Here is a 20,541-nt window from a genome sequence, read left to right as displayed (position 1 = left end):
GGCAGAGCCCAGATCCCCAGGCTTGCAGTGAGCTAGTGTCTGATGACTGAGGGACCCAGGAGGCCCTGGGCAAGGCAAGACCCCACACTAACACCAGCACCTAGAGGCCAGGACAAGGGTCTTAGGCAATGTAAGTGGTCTGTGGAGGCACTGGGGGTGGGTAATTTTTTTTTTTTTTTTTTAAGGTTAACCACACTGGCCAAAGGCATTTATTTATTTTTACTTTGGGTATTGGGGATTGAACTCAGGGGCACTTGACCACTGAGCCACATCCTCAGCCCTATTTTGTATTTTATTTAGAGACAGAGTCTCGCTGAGTTGCTTAGGGCCTCACTGTTGCTGAGGCTGGCTTTGAACTCGAGATCCTCCTGCCTCAGCCTCCCGAGCCATTGGGATTACAGGCGTGTGCCACTGTGCCCACTAAAGACATATATGATCAAGGCTGACATTCACAGTTCCAGGGCACCAAAGGCTGAGGCTGCCAGCTGTTTCCTTCCCACCCGACTCCTGCCCTTGCCCTTCTCTGAGGCAATTCCTATTATGTCCTTTAGGGTGCAGCCAAACTGTTGCCTCTGCCCTGGGGCTAGGGGTGCTGGTGACCAGTCAGGAGCTCCTTGAGGCCAGAGGTTGACCATAAGCTCTGGGTCCCAGGAAGAGTGTAAGTTTCAGTGGCATGGGGTCTTAGGGTCATGTTAAAATGTGGCTAGGAGTTCTGGCATTTGTAGAAGAGTGGGCTTTGGTGCTAGACAGCAGGGTCCCTCTCCCACTGCAGCTGGGTGAGCCTGTGCCCTGGTCTCTTGGTCTATAATGGAGGTATTCATAAAGCCCCAGAGTTATCAGGTGAAATGAGAACATGCGCAAAAGCCGACGCTCGAGAAATGCCAGCTCCCTTGTCCTCCTGCCAAGGGCGGTGGGATCACAGCCTAACCTGGGTCTCCGTGAAGATGCGACCCACTGCACTTCTCCGGCAGAGCTCAGACTCATGCTCCACCCTGTCCTAAACCTGTGTTCCTTTCAGCAGAAACCAGAGCTGACCTGTTCCCCTGTGGCCACCTCCTGCACAGCTGTGCCTGTCTTTTGGGGTAGTGGTAGGTGGGGACACTCAGGGGCCAGGCCTGGGCAGCCTGGGGCTCGTGGTCCTGGAGGGGGAGGGGAGGGGGAGGGGCTAGGATCCAACCAAGGTCAAGGGGACAGGGTACCTCATCTCGAGATGCTGTGTCAATTTCTGCAGCCAAAGACTGGGCTTTGGTCTGAGTAGCAAAGAGGTTCTTTGCTTCATAGAGGCTGAGGCTCAGGATCTGTCCGTTCAAGTCGTCATTCTGATCCCGCAGCTTATGGTTCTCCTACAGAGACAAGTGAAGACAACATCAACTCTAAGAGGCATCTGGAGTCTGCTGGAACCCCCTCTCTGTATCCACTCTCTCCCTACAGCCACAGGGTGCCTCCCTGTGGCCATGTGCTGTGGCCACTTCAGGAGGCCTGATGAGGATGCAGCCTTTGCCAGGCGTCAGGGTGGAGGACCAGATCCTGGTCTAGGGCCTGGAGTCCCTTTAAGATCATGGGGTTGGAGGGGGAATTACTGCCCTGCCCAGAGGAGCCATGTTTCTTGGACAGGAGCATGCCTGGCCATTCCTTCCTCCCTGGGGCCCACTGGGAGCTCATCCTGCAACCTTGGCCCTTGCTGAGGACAGCCCTGCTCTGGGGTCTGGGTGAACAGGAGCTCTGGAATTCTGCTGAGTGGCAAGTGCTCAGGGCACCATCCCTCTTGAAGGGGTCATCAGCTGACATCAGCCCTATGTGCCAGCTCTTGCCTAAAGATGCTTTAAGGCTTGCACTTGAGACCCGGGAGCCCCTCCTGGATGGGAGAAGGGCTAGGTTTAGGAGCACTGCCAGGGCACAGCTGCCAGCTCCTCTGCCTCAAGTGAAACAAACTCAAAGATGTGACTTGTAATCACAGACACCCCCCACACAGTGTCAGACTGGGCTTGGGGGACTTCAGTGGACATTACTCCCTTGAAGGGTCACTACCCCTTCCTGATCCCACTCCCCCAACCATAACTGACGTCCAATGAAGGGACTGCTCCCGGGAGCACTGAAATGGAACCTCAGACTTGGTGTGTCCCGCTGGGAGAACCCAGCCCAGCCGGGCACTAAGCTGCAGCTGGACTGAGTCTCAGTCTCACCCCAAGCACCAAAGACAGGACAGTGATGTTGCTTTCTTTTTACAGATGGAAAGATCCTGAGATCCGTCAGATGTAGCCAGAGCCAAGTCACTTGACCTGAGCCATGAGCCAGGTGGCCAGTCCTGACGGAGGAGCAGGTGGGAGTGTGTGGGGTAGGAGGAGGGATTACCACCTTGGCTCCCTTGCCAGGGTCCCAGCGCAGGAAGCCCATGCGGCTGCCCTGGGCACCTCATCCTGCTGGACGGCAGCTCCCAGGGCCCACCTGCTTTAGCCGCTTGACCTCGTGCTCCAGCTCCACCTCGCGGGCCCTGGCACTGAACTCGCCCAGGCCGGAGGAGCCGCGGCCCCTGCCCTGCCGCTCGCAGTCCAGCTTGTACATCTGCAGGTGCTCCAGCTCCTTGCGCAAGTCCTCGATGAGCTGCGGGTCGGGGAAGAGGGGCTGGTTGGTGGTAAGGGGGACGCTGGGGGGAGCCCTGGGGCCCTCTGGCAGGGACCCACCTCCTGCGTCGCCTCCCGCTCCTTCTGGAACTCCAGGCGGTTCTGCCGCAGCTTGTCCATCATGCGTTTGTACAGGTCCATCTCGTCCTTGAGCCGCAGGCTGGTGTCCTCCAGCCGGTCGGACATGCGCTGCCGCTCCTGGAGCAAGGAGACCAGTCATGGGAAGGGGGTGGCCAGAGTCGGGCACCTTCTGACCCAAACAAGGGTTTCTCAGAGCAAATGGGTAGGAGACCCCGCCCAGTGGGACAGAGCCCTCCAAGTCATGGCTTATAGGACAGGTCCCCTGTGATTCCAGAAACACAACTAAGAACACCTCAGGCCCAAATCCTCCAGGGAAGCTGGGTAGAGCTCGTACAGACCAGGTAGGCCCCAACAGAAGCTCTCTCACTCTTCAGACTATCATTCCTATCATATGGGGAATGTATACTCTATATTCACTGCAGAAAACACACGCCATTATTCACAGTTTGCTTTATTTTTTAAGGCGGGGGGGGGGAGTCTAGCTCTTTTTTTAAGAGTTTCACTAAGTAATAAACTCAAGGCCCCCTTTGGCCAACCTTGCTTCTCTGTGGACACAGCTTCTTGCCCAGAATGCTGCTCACCTCGTCCAGTTTCTCGGTTTGCGACTTGAGTCGTGTCACTGTCGTCCTGAGCTCGGTATTTTCCTCCTCTAATTGTTGCACCCTGAGGAAAGGAGAGAGTCATGAATTTCAGATATCTGGAATGCAGATTGTCTCACAAGGAAATGGCAGTTTGAAGTGTTTTCTGCCTCCTGGAGGGAATCTATCAGAAACTAACTGAAAGAGAGAAAATAATTTTTTTTTTTCCCCAAATGATAACAGTTTGTGTATCCCTGACCCAGAAACCCAGGAGGCTCCAAAACTTGAAGTTTTGGAGCACTGACATGATGCCACAGTGGGAAATTCCACACCACAGAACTTTGTTTCAGGCATAAATTTAAAATCTTGGGTATAATTATTTTCATGCCAGGCACGGTGGTGTGCAGCTGTAATCGCAGCAACTCAGGAGGCTGGGATAGGAGGATTGCAAGTTTGAGGTCAGCTTCAGCAACATACTGAGACTGTCTCAAAAGAAAAAAATTCAAAGGATGTGGTTCAGTGATAAGACACCTCAGTACCTCTAGTCATTTTCAGGCTGTGTGTTTGAGCTACATATGAAACATATATGGATTTCATATTCAGGCTTGGGTTTAGCCCCAAGATATCTTATTAGGTATATGTAAATATTCTAAAATCTGAAAAAAAAAAAAAAAAAAAAAAAAAACCCAAAAAAACAAAAACAAAACAACAACAACAAAAAAAAAACCCAGAAATCTGAAACACTCTGGTTCCAAGCATTTCCAGTAGGGTGCGCTCCACACACAGAGCCCTGAGCTTCTGCCAGCAGAAGCAAAATAGTAAAGATATCAAGTTGTCACTCTTATTTTTTTCAATAAAAGGAAACATTCATTTGTGAATAAGAACAAAAGACTCTTTTTGCATGCATCCTTTGAAGACTGAAATATCACAGAGGGGCTGTTCTCTGCTAGTTGGAGAGAAGATCTTCCTGGGGCTGGCTGTGACCAGGCCTGTGTCTGCAGTTTGAAGGCAATGACCATATTTGCCTTCCTTTCTGACTCCAGTGTATCACCAGGCCTCTTCCCTGAGTGCTCATGAGGCTGCCTCCTCCAGGCCTTGGTTCTGATGCAATAATCCTGTTAGTATCACAAAGGGCTGTCCTCAAGTGATTCCATGGACAGCCAGGTCCAACCACTGTCACTTCCTGGAGGGATGGTTTTCTGATCTCCACTTTCCCCTTCTGAGAGCTCTAGGAGAGGCCCCAAGGCCAGTGCCTGAGAGGAATTCAGACCCAGGGAAGGTGGCCTGGAGCTGGTAAAGGCAGGCAGGAAGCATGCCATAGACTCTGGGAACACGCCCACATTCTGTGAGTGAACAGTCCCCTGGAGTTGTCCAAAGGCCACCAGTGGGAAGGTAGCTGGGGAGGGCAGTGGCTCTCTGTATTTGTCCTCTGGCTCTCTGGCCAGTGCTCACACCGTCTTCTCCCATGTGTCCCATCCTCCTCTAAATGGCAAAAAGCAGGCTGAGTAAATGCAGGGGCCCTCAAGGAGACCTCAGAAAATGGAAGCAAACAAATCCTAAAGCCCAAGTTCAAATTTGAAATCCACCCTGGTGACAAGGCTGGTCTCGGCACAGGTGTTCCAGGAAGTCTCCTCTAACTGCTCTAGGGCAGGTGACCCAGTTCCCTTGGGCCTGCCTGGCTGTAGGCGGGGGTGCCCGCCCATGAGCCTCAAGGAACCTCACATGGCCCAACTCCTAGCCACCTCCCCTGTCCAGGCTGGGTGTAGCCAACCTGGGAAGGCTCTGCTCAGAGACAGTCCCAGGGTCTGAGGGCATCAAGAGCATCAAGAAGACAATGTCTTCTCTGTTGGGACTGAAGGGACCCCAGCCTGTGGGGAAGGAGCCCTCTCTGTCCGCATGGCATGCAACAGCCTCCCTGGGGCTCTGGGAAGCAGACATGGGGGAATGACATGTCTACTGGGTGACCAATCAGTCTCATGGGCCAGTGCACCCCCTGCCCTATCTGCCTCAGGTTCTGACAGTGAAGCCACATGCACACTCAAGGTGCAGGAGCCCATACAAAACTGGGACCCTTGTTCTCTAATTCCCTTTGCCCAGGTTCAATCCACCCAAGTAGATTCAGGATCAGAGGCTTTGACAGCAGGGGAACTCCAAGCTGAACATCAACCTAGCCTGGGACACCAGGTAGGAAGTTGGGTTTTTTAATGTATTTTTTAAAAAACAATATTGCTAAACATTTGTATTGCTTCTTTTACCTAATATGAATGATGTTACTATGAAATTTCTTTTGCATACTCCTTAAAGAACAGGCCTGTGTGTCGGGGGTGGGGGTGGGGGCTGGGGATTGAACCCAGGGCTTTACACACACGAGGTAAGTACTCCACCACTGAGCTACATCCCCAGCCCTTTTTATTATTTATTTATTTATTTTGAGACAGAGTCTTCAAAGTTGCTGAGACTGGCCTTGAACTTATGGATCTTCCTGCCTCAGCATTCCAAGTTGCTAGGATGCCAGGTGTGCACCCCGTGTCCAGCTTGCCCACGTGTGCTTAAGGCATCAGAAGCAGACCTCTTACAGCAGCAGCTCGGTTTTCCCGACTACACAGTGGGAGGCAGCAGAAGGCAGGGGCACCTGGTGTGGAGCAGCTCCAGCTCCGTGCTCTTCTCCCGCTCCAGCTTGGTGTAGGCTTCACGGTGTCGCCGGGCCTCCTCCTCCAGTGCCTGCTCGGCCATGGTCTCCTGATCCTTCACCATCTCCTCCAGCTCGTGCACCCTGTGTGGGGGAGGGGGCACAGCTCTAGGATGCGCCAGCTCCTGGGGCCTGAGTGGTCTCATCCCAACCCAGTTGTTCCTGACCCTGCCAAATCCCAACACACCCACCCAGGGAGGGTGGAGTGTCTGCTAGGCCTGCCAGCCAAGAAATAAATCAGGGACATCTAAAGGGAGGTGAGCCAGTCATATGAGCCAGGGGCAGACCTGGTGTGGGTTCAGAGGGGAGTGACACCACACCTGGGATGGCGGGATGCACAGGGCCGCACAGGGAGGAAGCGCCAGCCTGGTCTCAGCTGGACACTGTCTCGGGCCTCCCCTCCTCATTTTTGTTCTACTTTCCTGGGCAGTATCCCTCTGATCAGCAATTCAGGTTACTAGGCACCATGACTCCAAACACAGGCACATCTTGGCTAGTGGCCCACATGTCAGACCAAAGGGCCAGGTCTCCGCTGTGGATGTTATAACCCACTATGGTGGCGTAGGTGGTATCAGTCTAAGGTGTATATCACTGGCAATGGTCCCTCCACCAAGCTGACCTCAGGGTGTACACAAGGTAGAGGACCAGACCCTGGGGTATGTCTACCAAGCTTCCTACATCTGGGGAGGACTACCAAATGCAACATCTGCTTCGTCCCAGTCCGTGCTGGAAGCACTGAGCAATGCTCGGTGGCCTCCACCTGGACCCCTCCCGCCAGCCGCCCACACTGGCCTCTTCCTCTGCACACCTTGATCCCAGGAAGGAGATGGGGCTCTGGTCACTATAAGCAGTGAGGGACAGCAGATCCAAGCTCTGCCCTGGGGCTTGTGTCCTGTCCTCAGGCCTACAGTCAAGGTCAAGCTCCTCTGCTCCTCAGAGCTGTAAGTTACCGCCATCAGCTTCACTCGGGGCCTCAGCCACAGGGACAGCCCCGCGGTCCCCAGAGCCAATGCTCTAGCCTCACCTGTGCACCAGCTGTGTGTTCTCCTGCTTCAGCTTGCTCTTTAGGTCCCCACTGGTCAGGCTGTCATTCTCCAGCTCTGTCACCTTCTTTTCTAGGAAGCTTACCTACAGCAGACAGTAGGGATGGGCTAGAGAAGACCTTGGAGGCCACAGGACTGAGAACCTAGAAACTAAAGTTCATGACCAAGACCTTCAAATGGCAGTGCATGAGAAAAGTGGTCATGTTGAGTGCGGATGACACTGAGGGGCCCACGTGCCTGTCACCCCTACCCCTAGCTCTTGGACAAGGTACAGGGTCATCTGAGTCCCCAGCTGGCAGCCCAAAGTACTTCCCACTACCCCCGGGAGCATGCACACACTGACTCCTTTCCTTCTCCACCTGCCCAGGGCCCACCTTCTCCGTGATGTCATTGTCACAGGAGTCAATGCTGTCCCGGAACAGGTCCTCAGTGCTGCCGTTACTGCTGCTGAAGTTACTGTTGTGCATGAGCTGCCTGCAGGGGTGGGCGATGGATTGTGGCTGCAGGGGCCCTCCAGAGGTGGGGTCCAGACTCAGGCTACAGGCTGGGGGAACCTGCTGTACCCTAGGGGCCCCAACAAGGAGGCCGCCCTCCCTCAGCCAGTGGGGGAGAGCATCGCCTGCTCTGATGCTGGTGGAGGGGCTGCTAGCAGCCATGGCCCATCGACAACTGCTCTTTCCCAATGCCTCTAAACCCTCTTCACAGCAGCATCCAGCCAACAGCTACCAAATGGCCAGGGCTGGCCTACGAGGCCCTTTTCTTCTGGTTAGAAAGCTGCAATAGAGGGAGCCTGGCTCCACAGGCCAGCACAGGGCCTGACCTCCTGCGGCTGCCTAGTCGGGCTCGGCCCCTTCCACCGAGATGGCTCCTGCCACCTCTCAGGGAACTCTGGAGGAAGGTGCAGGAGGGATCCAGCATGCTTTACTGGCACTGGGTTGAGGATGAGGCTGGAAATAGGTGGACATTTACAGAGGTCATCCTTAGAAAATTTCAGCTGCCATCCTCTAATGACATCCCCTGCCCTACTCCCTCACAGGCAGCAGCCAGGGTCTGTACCGAGAGGCCATCCCACCCAGAACTGAGCCAGAGCCTGGGTGCTGGCAGCTGATATCCTGGCATGGACCTGGGCCAGGCTACAGGAGCATGGCATAGGACCCCAGGGGCAGCGGGGCAGCAGGGCAGCTGTGCAGGACTCACTGCATCTCTGCCAGCAGGAACCCAGGGTCTCTTTTGTATGAAGGGCACGACAACTGTGGGGTCACTGTCTCAGGGCATCCCTACCAAGTCCACACAAGGCCGAGGCAGTCAAAGGTGTGACGACACTGACCGAAACCAAGAGGGGACCCAAGGGAAGAATGAGGGCGAGGAAGGGCGTGCACTTCTTTCTGAGAAGCAGGCCTCTGGCTGCTCTGCTACAGGGCCCTGGGCACACTCACACCCCTCTACTCATTCAGCCACCCATAGGACACTGGCTGAGTCTGGGCTGCTGGCACAGAGACCTGGCCCCAGGCAGCAATAACATAGTTAAGGGGGACAGCTCTCAACTCATTGTCTCCCAAGGGGTCCTTACCGTCCAAAGGCAGTGCTAGAGATTTTTCGGTTGGGGCTGGAGAGAGAGAGAGAAGAAACAGTCACTGACCAGAGGGGTTCTGGTCCATTCCTTTACTCCACCTATTACAAGACACCAACATGCAGAATGAGGCTTGACCCTCCACTAAAGGGATTTTGCACGTCCACTCGGTCCCGAGAAAAAACCGCTTGACTTCCCGTTGCAGGAAAAGCCCCCAGGATCAGCCTGCTCTGAGTGTCCTCAGATCTGCTAAGACAGAGTGGACTGCCCTGCCCAGGACTCCTGCCTCCAGGCGCCACCTGGCCTCCCGCCACCTCTGGGCTGCGGGCCTCACCTGTTGGCCTTCAGGTTTTTCAGCCGGGCTTCCAAGTCATTCAGCAAGTTGATCTTCTTGCAGCACTGAGAGCAGTACACATCCAGCAGCTCGCTGTTGTACGTGTGCCGCATCTTCCTCGGTGTCTGCCCCGCACTGATCCAGGGGAGGGAGGAAATCACCTTCTTAGCTGTCAGACTGTGCCCTGTCCCCGCTGCTGAGCTCACTTCATTTGGTTCCCAAGATTTATAAACTTTGCAGAGCAGGGCAGAGAGTGGGAATAAAGCAACCAAGCATCCCTTCACCAACAAGCTCAAAGAGAAGCGGCCGGTGAGATGCACCCACTTAATAAGCACAGCACACCAAGAGGGAATGTCAGAGGAAGTAACGACTCAGGTGGGGGGAAGCGATCATGGAAGGAGGTTCTAGAAGCAAGATGACACAGACACCCCTGTCAGGGCCTGTGGCCTTCCAGCTTAGTTAACTATTTCTTTGCTAAGATGGAAGGAGGGAGGAAGAACTCCAATCTCCCAATCGGGGTGCAAAGGCAGCACCCCCAAGCCCTAAGTCAGAGGGCAGGATGGTCATTTCAGGACTCTGCCTATCTGATCTCCTAGGATGAGGCTGGATTGGTTCCGCCATTTTTTTTCTGAGCCCCCAATATCACCCCAGACCAAGGAGCCACCTGGAAGACACCGAAGAACCCAGGTCCGAGTAGACGTTGGTCCTGGTCTCATCATCGGGGCAGGGGCTGCTGGGGGCACAGTCCACGTCATCCCCCTCCCCGTAGTCTTCAAACTGCTCCTCGTTGCTGATGAGTGAGGCGGTGGAGTGTGTGGAGAGGTCTGATGTCGTCATGGATGGAGTGTGGACCAGGGACCTGGGGGCCACAGCATCTATGTCAGTGAAGGACTGAGGGGTCCCACCTACAGCTCCTAATGGGGGAGACAGGCCAGGCCTTAAGGAAGGCCACTCGGCACCACAGACAGTGAGAATCTCATCCAGTTTGCATCTTTTGACTTTGGGACCCCATCCCAAGGGGAACATCTCACCATAGAAACTTTCTGCAAGACACAATGCAAACTGAGTAGCAAAACATTGGTCACTACTTGAACAGTTTAACTCAATTAAATTATAATTATAGTTATTAAACTAGAACATACATTAGTGAATCAAACAAAGTAATAGAATATAAAATGGTTGTTGGAACTTTCATAAAAATAGGGGTTGGGTTGTGGCTCGGTGGTAGAGCACTATCCTAGCACATGCAAGGCCCTGGGTTCGATCCTTAGCACCACATAAAAATAAATTTTAAAAAAAGATATTGACAACTATAACTAAAAAATAAATATTTTATAATAAATTAATTAATTAAAAAAGAAACTTTCATAAAAATATTGGCAATAATATAAGAAAATGAATATAAATAAAGTTAGATACAAATTTTGAGACATTTTTAAAGACTGAGTACATAAGCTACATGCAGTGGCCCATGCCTGCAATCCCAGTGACTTGGGAGGCTGTGGCAGGAGGGTTGTTAAGTTCGAGGTCAGTCTCAGCTACTTAGTGAAGCTCTGTCTCAAAACAGAAAATAAAAGGGCTGGGGATGTAGCTTAAGTGGTAAAGTGCCCCCAGGTTCAATCCTCAGTATTCAATAAAAAGAAGAAGAAGACCTAGTATGTCAAAGGTCTATACAGAAGGAGGAAGCTTAGGAAATAAAAACACTGACATGGTAACAGGACTCGGGTTTAGGGTCGTTGCTTGTTTTTCCTCATTCTTGCTTTTCCCACCTTTTTCAAGTTTTGCTTAATTGGCATGCTCACCTTTTAAAATGAAATGATAGATAACAATAAGCTATTAGGTAAGAAGTCCAAAGATGTTTAATCAAAAAACAAAGCAAAAAAAAAAAAAAAAACCCAAACCACAGGTCAGAGCCTCCAAGGGCGACCCACGGTATGTCCTGTGACATATTGGGGCCTGGCTGGCCCCACTGATCACCCAACAACAGAGAGCGGTCCAGCGCATCCCCTGTGAACATATCTCCCCTGTGGTCACTCTGCGGTAATTTCCCTACACCATCACCCAGACATCATGATTTCCCTGAGCTCCCTGAGCCTCCACTCAAAAATGGGGAACCTGAACTAGGGAAAGAATCTTGTAATCATGGGTTAAAGCAGCAATTCAAAAACCATACCCTTGAGGAACCCCAGTTTCTATCTAAGGAGCTGGGTTAATGATAAGGTGAGTAAAGATCCATTTCCTGGCACCTCGTCCCATTTTTTGTTTATTTATTCAAAAGCTGTCTTTGGGCTCCTCAGTGCTTCAGGTTGAATTAACCGCATTGCTCAGTTCTTTCCTTATAAATCTGACTGAAATGCTTGGCAGCCAGGGCTGGCTGGCCTCTTGGTCATTAGTCCCAGAAAACAATGGTGCCAAATGGCAGATGACCGGCTACAAGATTGATAGTTCTGTTGGCCTCAGCCATTTGTTCTGGGGTGGACTGGTCACAGGTGTAGTTGATGTAGTCCCAGCCACCATGGACTCCTCTCAGTAGACAGACCACTTCTAGGGGGCCCCCCGAGGGCATTGTGACTCTCTGAGCACTGGGGGGCGGGTAGTGTTAGGCTGAACCACCTTTTGGAAGGCCAAAAACTGAGGAAAAGCCAGCAATTTCGTGTGGTTTAGCCAATACTGGAACACCCCTCCCCTGCCCTCTCTTAAATATCTGAGTTGCCCTGTCACTTTCTTCCAATACCTGGGTCACCGCTCCTAATTGCTGTGGCCCCTCAGCCAGGTGGTGGCTGCATCTCATCACCCCGCAAGCACTGTATCCCTCCAGAGATTTCAGGAGAGCTGAAATGGAAGGGACTCCCTTCTGCTGATACCAAACTAACAGATCAGGGCCTGGCCGACCCCATCCACAACCTACTAACAAAGAGGTCAATGCATCACCTCTGACAAAGTCTTCCCTTTAGTTACGACGTAGTAATTTCTCTCTATTATTATCCTGGGAAGTCACTAGGTCTTTCCCCTCCTCCTGCAGTGCTGGGGATTGAACCCAGGGCCTGAGCATGCCAGGCAAGTGCTTTACCACTAAGCTATATCCCCAGCTCTACTTAGGTATTAATATTGTATTTTAAACAATTCTGATGAGAAAGAGTATGTGTCCCCTCTCATTAAGCAGTCATTAAAACTGACTTGGCACAGCTGCCTGAAATTCAGAACTCTTCCTACTGTCAGGCATCGAGGCTACTTAGAACTTCCCGTGGCGCAGAGCACGCAGGGAAGGAACGCCGGGGATGCGATCTTTAGCATCCCACGTGCTCTCTCTGGAAAGGCCTCTCAATTAACTGCATTTCTGGGCCTAGAAGACACATACCGAGCTCCATCAGTTTTCACTCACTTGTCCTCTGGCAGAAACAGGCCCCCGAGACCCTGCTCCTTGTCCTCGGCGGGACTCCCGACAGACCCCTCCAGGCTCTGGGTGCTTTCCATGGGGCTGTCCAGATCTGACTCCAGGGAGCCCTCAACTGGGGCCAGTGTCATCACAGGCTCCTCCTCGTCCTCGGGAAAGATGCTGGGCTCCCCGGGGATGAGCTCGCCATCAGCAAAGGTGGAGCCGGGGACCTCAATGTCCTGGGAAAGACAGGGGGACAGAATGACTGGGGGCATGAGATCACTGGAACTTGGCGTGCCTCATCCAATTTCAAGGGCATCAACAGGGCCAGGGACAGTGGAGACTGCAGTTTGGGAGGGCCCAGACCCCCAAGACCACAAGTGTGAGAATGCCTGGCAGGAAGATTAGTTTGGGGCTTCTCATACTGGACCACTCATGAGAGTCCAGTGAGGAGCTAGACCTCCCAGGGACAGCCATCCATGGAGAAGGGCCACAGCTAGGCTGGTCACATCACTCAGAACACCTGTTGGCATGCTGGAGCCCTCCTCACAAAGTCTGCACAGGAAGCCAAATGACAGAGCAGGCTCCTTGGTGATGTGCACTGGGGACGTGTCCACACTGAACACTGAACGGCCTTCAAGACTACCCTGACCTCACAGAGTTTGACGCAGCACGGTAGAGGGAAGTCTGCACAGCTTGGGATCCACCCTTCATGATTCTGGGCATGTTACAGAAACTCAGTTCTCTTCTGTAAAGCAAGACCGGCAATGAAGTCTCACAGAACTACTGTGGCCACTGCATGAGGTCTTTTGTGTTAGCCTTTGGCACTCAGTAGACCCTTGATAAATAAATTCTGGCCAGAGGGCATGATGCCAGTCCAGGAGATAAGTGCCTGCCTTGGCCCTGCCACAGCCACGCTGGGGAGTGAGAACACCAGGCCTTTCACTTCTGAGCTCTGGGCCAGACCCGCCCATGCTGATCCAGGGCGGAGCACAGCCCTGCACAAGGTAGGTGTGCAATAAAGATCTGCCTAGGTCTTCTGCTGAGGTTACCTCCTAAGAAGAGCTTTGGCTTTGTCAGAGTGGACTCTCATACGAGGAGCAGCTCTCTGTGAGCCACTTCTAGGGATTACTTTGCTTCTGAGGAGGTAGGTACCTTCCAGGTGGCTCTGCTTTTACCTGTTCCCATGGGGATGCCAACCTGTTCCCAAGGTTCTACTGTGTGCTCCTAGGCAAGGGCTGACAGAGCGCTCTATTAAAAGTGTTTTCTCCTCATCCCAAGATTGCAAGATGGGTACCGGAAACAAGGGCTACAAAAAGCCTCCAGTAGTCTCAGACAAGCACAGGTTCCTGGAATCTGTGCAAACCACATGGAGAGAGACCTCCAGGGTGCTGAAACCCACCAGGAGACTCCTGAGCTGGGAATAGGCAGTGATTAATGAGCTTGGCTTCTGCCTGGACCATGACTTGGAGTGAGCACCAGATGGACCAATAAAGTCGGCACCAGCCACCCTGACTGTGGAGAGCAGGCGGCTGAGTATCAAAATCACCCACAATGTTCACAGGCTGTTTCCACCTGGATGTCATTCATCAGATTCCACATGGCTCTTAGACCCTAAGCAGGCTCATCATCAGCAAGCACAAAGAGCATCCTGATGGCCTCAAAAGGACACTGACGTTACTGAACAACCACCTTGCTTCGGAGATGGCGCTGAATTCATATTTTATTCACTCGGTGTTTTGTGACAGCTATTCTGGACAGCTACTGCTATTCCATTTTACTGAGGCTGAAATTGTGGCATAGAGTAACTTCTCAGAGTCTTCTGGCCAGTAGGCAGAAGACCCCCTGCACCTGGCTGCCTAGCACTTAGTTCCATTTGCACTGTTGCCCCCACATTTCACAGATTTTCACACCTGGAAGTAACAACCAGGAGACTGCACTTTAGTTACTATTTCTGACTCCTGGGTGCTCTGCCAGATGTAGCAGCTTCCACATAGGCTCGGGGCCTGGGCTCATGGGGAGGACAGCTAGTGATCTGTGCCTTGCCCTCAAAGAACCTCAGACTTCCCCCTTCCTGGCCACAGTGTGCAAAATCAATAATAGCCAGGAAGGCTACTGCATGGCTCACAGGAGAGCGTTACCACAGCCCTAGGACTTGGCTTCCTCTCCCCTTTCTGTAGGTGAAGGGTCTTGCCTGGGAAGCAGGGGCTGGGACCTGGCTGTGTGTCACTCCCCCCTGCCCCCCACACACATCTGGGGTCCTGAGGCAGAGGTGACCCACCTGGTTCCCAGAAGGCAAAAGTGTCAGAGGGACCAGGATCCATGCTTCTCAGGTGTCCAGACTGGCCTATGGACAGCTTGGGTTTGGCCCAGTGGACAGTCCCACTTAAACACTAACTCATGGTGGCAGGTGGGGACAGCCAGTCCCCTCACCTAATGATGTTCCCCTCACTTCTGGCAGATGGTTCAAGCTCCTACCCAGGCAGAAAGAGTGACCTCAAGTGGCCTGTCTCAGTCATAGGCCAGGCAGAGGAAGGGGCACTAATGCCCGGCCCTCCCCCAAAAGACCATCTCTTCCTCAGGCAGCTCTTCTTCAACCTTTGATGAAGCAGAATCCACACCTGCCTGCCCTTCACCTTTCACAAAGTGTCCTCTATCTGTCATGGGGCCCTCTGAGGGCTCTGTGAGGGTTACAGGGAGAAACATGCCTAAATCCTGTCTCCACCTGATACTTTGAGAAGAGGAGGCTCAGAGAGGCGGGTGGCTGTGCTGAGACCTGAAGCCAGGCTCAGACAGGCTGAGTGCAGGTCCCTCACCTCCCCCCAGCTACACACACACTCACTCAAACTTTTTCTCCTAAATTAGCCATTCCCTCCATTAATACCTTTTCATTTAACCCACAAGTGTTTGCCCAAGGCAAGTGGAAATGATAATTACCACTTCAAAACCATTTCTAGTAGTTTCCCCCTAAATTAAAATAGTATAAAGATAGCTATGAGAAAAGTCACTGTATACCTTGGTTAGTCTGGGACAGTACCGGTCTGTGCCTGTCCCAAGGCCTTTTGGTTTGGCAACTATCCTGAACAAAAGCAGCATTGGTCACTCTGGCTCAGTTCCTGGGCCCAGTTCCTTCTCCCACTGGGCTCAAGAGGAGAGCGGCCGCTCTGATGCCACGTACCTCAGGCAGAGAGGCAGAGCGAGGACAGTGGTGGACGGTGATCGAAAGCAACCTCTTCTCCCCTCCCTGAGTTTCTCATCATGGCTGGAAGAACTCAGAGTCATTTTAGAGCCCCTTCTGAGCCAGTGCCTCTTTTATGAGTTTTAAAGTTGCAGAGGGAAAGAACAAACTTGTCCATATGAAATCCCCCTCCCAGGGGTCTAGGGGACATGGGGACGTGGGCTTCCTAAAATACCCTCCAGCCTGAGGATAACAGCTGTATAGAGCACCTGTTGTGAACACAAGAAGCCACCTCGCTATACACAGGAGAGCTCTGCGGAACGGGAAAGAGCAACAGATGAACCCTTAGGGTGCTGAGGCGGTCCACTGGAGCTGAGGCACGATGCCTGCGGCTTTCACAGACTGACCCACGGCTGACTCTGACCATGGAGATCCAGGCCGCAGCAGCCCCAGGGTGCTGGAGTCCTTCCCTGAAAGGCTGGGGGTAGTGGGAAAGAGGACAGCAGCATCATGCTGACGGTCTCTGGCTCCAGCCCTGAGACTTGCTCTGGAGGGCTGGCAGGATCAGGGAGCAGCGAACAGATTCCCCAAGAGCGTGAATTCCCAGGTACCCAGGTGTCTGAGCAAGGCAGGTGTCCAGGGTACCTTCTAAGATTCTGCCCCTCAGATCTCCCCTTTCCTGCCCTTGTCCCCCAGTGTGTGAAAAAGATATCCATGTGATTTCATCCAGTCACCAGTCACCATCCAGAGGCCCCCACATCAGGGACAGATCCGGGCTTGGCCCTTAACAAGGACTTCTCGGAGGTTGCAGAGAAAGGATATATCTGATCTTTTGGGAGACTTTAGAAGGGACACAGTGACTTCAACTGGCAGCACAGGGCATCGTTGGAAGTCCACTCTGACAGGGATTGGAGCCCAGAGGCTGCCCTGGGCACAGAGCTCCCAGCCTCCCAGGGCACAGGGCCAGCTCTTGGGACCACCCAGGCTTACTTCCTTCCCCTGCAGAGGGCTCCCAGGAGTGAGGAAAGGCGGGCGGTTGGAGGGAGATCCAATGTGGGTGGAACTGGGTGAGCGCACAGTTCTGGAGCCTGGTAGACTGAGTGTCAGTCCTGGTGGCCCAGCCATTCATGGGCTGTGCGCCCCTGGGTCTTCCCCTTCAGAGCAGAAACTGTCACCTCTAGTTTAGAGGCTGCTGTAAAGGGTATGCTTGACAATTTGCACAATCACCAGAGAACAGCTGTTGGAGCCCTAAGTCCTGGCCTGGCCTGTGTGTGTGACAGCAGCTAAGCTGTCCCTGTGGTCCATGAGTCCCAGCCTGGTCAGCTAGCAAGGCCCTGACAGACACACAGCCAGGTCGGGAGGATTATTTGAGGCCAGGAGTTTCTGGAGAGAGTTCTGAGGCCCATGACAGGGGAAACAGGACCCAGCTGGCCACTCTGGCAGGGCACCTCTGTGCCGCCAGCATCCCCAGCGGCACTGCCATCTTCCATTTTGCCACCCTGTCTCCAGATGGAGCTGGACAGTGCTGGCACCAGCTGGAAATGGAGTCTGGGGGCACACAGCCTGCCCGAGGGGCCCCTCTCCAGTCTCAAGAGCAGCATTCAGCCACCAGCAGACCCCAGAGTCACCCCCTCCTCTGTGGGAAGTTGGCAAGAGCTGAATTCAAAAGCTGTGAAAAAGCCAAGTAGCAACACATGTGTGAGCTGGGGGGGGCATCCAAGTCTCAGAGTGGCCCATAACAGTCCCCGTCCCCATGGTCAGAGGGGGTATGTGGCCGGGCCTAAAAACAGCTTTATTTGGCGTTAACTCTCACCTACTTAGTCTGTCTCCAAGTCACACACACCAGGACACTGCATTTTCCTGGTAGCTAAGGTACAGGGGACATTGACCGAGGGGCTATATTTCTACACTCCCTAAGAGAGAGAAGACGCTGAATGGTTAGCCGGGGGGATTCTGCGTCTGAACCCCGGTGATTAGCATCCTAGGGAGCACCTGGTAGGTGATTAAGAGTGTTGGCTGAACCAAGAAGCACGGGGGCAGGGTGAGGTGAGAAGGGTCCAACCACAGGCCCCTAAGGCCTGGCTCCAATTCTCGGGTGGTCTCTGCCTGGCTGTGTGGACACTGGATAAGCTGTTCAATTTCTGAGCCTCATTTAAAAACAATGGTGCGAGTCCCCACGTGACAAGATTGCCATGGAGAATCTAGGGCAGCATCTCCTATCTCAAGAAGGTGAAAACACGCTGGGGAAGGGGTGGGTCATGGCCAGGGCCACGCTCTGGGGTGGGTTCGGCTCCCACTCCACACTTGTGCGTTCTGTGGGCTTAAGTTCACTGAACCTCTCAGCCTTGGCTTCCCCATCCACAAGCTGCAGTTGGCCACAACTAGAACTGAGTAGGTTGGTAAGAGGTCTAAGCATTTCTAAAGTCTTCGCACGTTTGGAAAATGCTCGATTAATGTGAGCTAGTATCATCATCGTGTTGAAGGAAGACACCCAGGGGTGCTCATGAGCGACTGGATTCTATCCAGACCTTGAGGTCCTTTCTCACTGACCCCCAGTGACATGCTGGGTGGAGGGACGGGGACTCAGCGTTGGGAGGCCAGACTTCTGCAGGCTCCAGAGTCTACCCTCCAAAGGCAAGATGCCACTCTCCCACCCTCCTCAGGGTCCTCTCCTGCTCACTCTCTTGGAAGGTTGGTCTGCACATTAATTACACCCTTTAATAAGCATTAAGGCGAGATGCTGCCTGGGGAGGGAGTCCAGGAGGCTCTGAGGCTCCAGCTCATCCACCCCCAGCCCTGGCAACGGCCCTGCTCCACAGGCAGGAACTCAGAGCCAAAGAACAGCTCTATGGGGACAAGGCTGGGTAAAAATAGTCTGGGCGGGCACATCCCAACTTCCCTTGCAGCCAGGCACCCGCAGGCACACGTGGAACACCACCGCAGGGAAGGGGTGGGGGGAGTGGACACAAACCAAGCCTCGTGTGAGGAGATGCATGGCTGGCTACTGGGCTCGGCCAGAGATGGAGCGCCCCCCCCCCCGCCCCCTGCATTCCAAGCCAGCCACCAGCCCAGGAATGGGGACAGGCCCTGGTCAGGGTCTCGCTGGGACCTTCCTATGGGTGTCAGAAGCTTCAATTTAAGGAGTGAAGTCATGGGTGCCAGTGCCCCTAAGTCTGTGGAGCTGGGTAACTGCAGGCAAGCAATCCCCCAGGGCCCACTGCGGCTCAGCTGCTCCGCAATCCAGCCTGTGACTGACTCCTGCAGTGGCCGCCAGCACCTGCTCCCATCAGGCTCCACTCTGCAGACAGGCCATCAGGGGCTCACCAGTGGTGGTGAGAGGTTCTGACTCCATAAAGGGAGGCCCAGGTGCCTGCTGGGGGCAAGGGTGGGAATTGAGGGAGGCTGAGCATCTGCACAGCTTTGGCCTTTACCCCCACAATGCCAAGGGCAAGCATGGGAAAACTGGTCACCAAGCCACCAGGGTTTGCCACAAAGCCACCAGGGTTTGTCCCACATCTCAGCTGCTCTGGGGACAGCCTTGTACTGTGAAATCACAGCTACACAGCACTGAGTTTCACGTTCCGGTGGAGGAGGCCTGGCTCAGGAAGACACGACGGACTGCCTGGTTCCCACAGCCTCACACTCCCCGGCCCCCAGCTCGCTCCCTCTCAGGGGAGGCAATCAAGGGAACTGCCGGGCCTTTCCTCCCAGCCAAGAGCTCAGTGTCCCGCTCCTGAATGCCACACCCCCAGAAGGAGGCTCCCCATGCCCCTCAACAGGAGCCCCTACAACAAATCTCAGTTCAGATACCTCAATGCTGCACACTGTTGTCATCCCAAGGTGGGCCTACAGGTCCCAGGAGGGGGACCCTAGTGACAACTGGTGTTTCCTCATTAGTCTCAAGTAAGAGTGCTTGGATCCTCACCTCGCCCCTGGAGGGAGGTTCTCAATCATCCCATTTTACAGATGGAGAGACTGAGTTGCTCGGGTCAACCAACATGCTGAGTCTAATCTAGTACCCATCCACTGTGGCGTCTCAGGCTAGTGCTGAACAGAGGCCAGGCTGGTGTTCCTCAAGACTCCCACGCCACTTATATAAAGCAAGCTCTGGGACTGCACGCAGCACATCATGGACAGGTGTGGAGGCCCACACTGCCTCCCTCCCTAGCCCCACAACCCTCCCCCAGCTGATAAGGTAGGGGGTTGGGGGAGGGAAGCATGCTGTAGCTTCCAGGAAGACNCCAGGTTCGATCCTCAGCACCACATACAAACAAAGATGTTATGTCCACCGAAAACTTAAAAATAAATAAATAAAACATTTTTTTAAAAAATAAATAAAATAAAAGCATGAAAGGATACAGGGGGAAAAAAGGAAAAGAGGATCAGAGATCAGATGGGACAAATAAGAACAAATAACTCAATATTATTAGTAACACATTAAGTGCAAAATGTAGTGAAGGATCCAATCAAAAGATAAATAGTGTCAGACCAGACTGGGGGGAAAAAAACTACACACCATTTGCAGGAGACAGGTAAAAAGTGGAAGAACGAAAAAGATAAATATCACTGGGCACGGTGGCACACGCCTGTAATCCCAGCGGCTTGGGAGGCTGAGACAGGAGGATCTTGAGTTCAAAACCAGCCTCAGCAATGGTGAGGCGCTAAGCAACTCAGTGAGACCTTGTCTCTAAATAAAATACAAAATAGGGCTGGGGATGTGGCTCAATGGTTGAGTGCCCCTGTGTTCAATCTCCAGTACAAAAAAAAAAAAAAAAAAAAGATAAAGATAAATACCAACCAAAATAAAGCTGGGGGCTATGTTAATCTCAGGTGAAGAACTTTAAAGCAAGGGACGTGATCAAAACAATAAAGCATCAATTTCACAAAATGTAACACTCCTGTCTATGTTCTAACACTGCTTCAAAATACACAGCCCAAAACCTAACAGAACTAAGAGTTGGAGATTTTAAATAACTTCCCTTAGCAATGACAGAACAAGCGAATAAGGAGTAGAGGGGCTAGGGATGCCAGGTACACCACAAACAGGACCCACACACGCAGGGAACTCCCA

General features: G+C 53.1%; 1 protein-coding gene across 4 annotated transcripts in view; it reads right to left on the bottom strand.

Moving 5' to 3' along the window:
* The window catches only part of Rab11fip4 (RAB11 family interacting protein 4), an 81,624-nt gene that overhangs the window by 6,342 nt on the left and 54,741 nt on the right, over window positions 1–20,541 (bottom strand). For 2 of the 4 annotated variants that reach the window (XM_048794549.1, XM_015501159.2), the window contains 11 exons: window positions 12,299–12,531; window positions 9,581–9,775; window positions 8,917–9,051; window positions 8,583–8,618; window positions 7,387–7,486; window positions 6,994–7,097; window positions 5,913–6,053; window positions 3,284–3,365; window positions 2,682–2,819; window positions 2,446–2,601; window positions 1,200–1,343 (listed from right to left, as the gene is read on the bottom strand). In XM_048794549.1, the coding sequence (XP_048650506.1) occupies window positions 1,200–1,343; window positions 2,446–2,601; window positions 2,682–2,819; window positions 3,284–3,365; window positions 5,913–6,053; window positions 6,994–7,097; window positions 7,387–7,486; window positions 8,583–8,618; window positions 8,917–9,051; window positions 9,581–9,775; window positions 12,299–12,531 (1,464 nt within the window). The remainder of the gene's footprint in view (window positions 1–1,199; window positions 1,344–2,445; window positions 2,602–2,681; window positions 2,820–3,283; window positions 3,366–5,912; window positions 6,054–6,993; window positions 7,098–7,386; window positions 7,487–8,582; window positions 8,619–8,916; window positions 9,052–9,580; window positions 9,776–12,298; window positions 12,532–20,541) is intronic. The other 2 variants (XM_048794560.1, XM_048794565.1) reach the window with 1 other exon arrangement.

Source organism: Marmota marmota, unplaced genomic scaffold (genome assembly GCF_001458135.2).
Source record: "Marmota marmota marmota unplaced genomic scaffold, marMar, whole genome shotgun sequence".
In the NCBI taxonomy this organism is placed as follows: Eukaryota; Metazoa; Chordata; class Mammalia; order Rodentia; family Sciuridae; genus Marmota; species Marmota marmota.
This window is presented reverse-complemented; position numbering and strand designations above follow the sequence as displayed.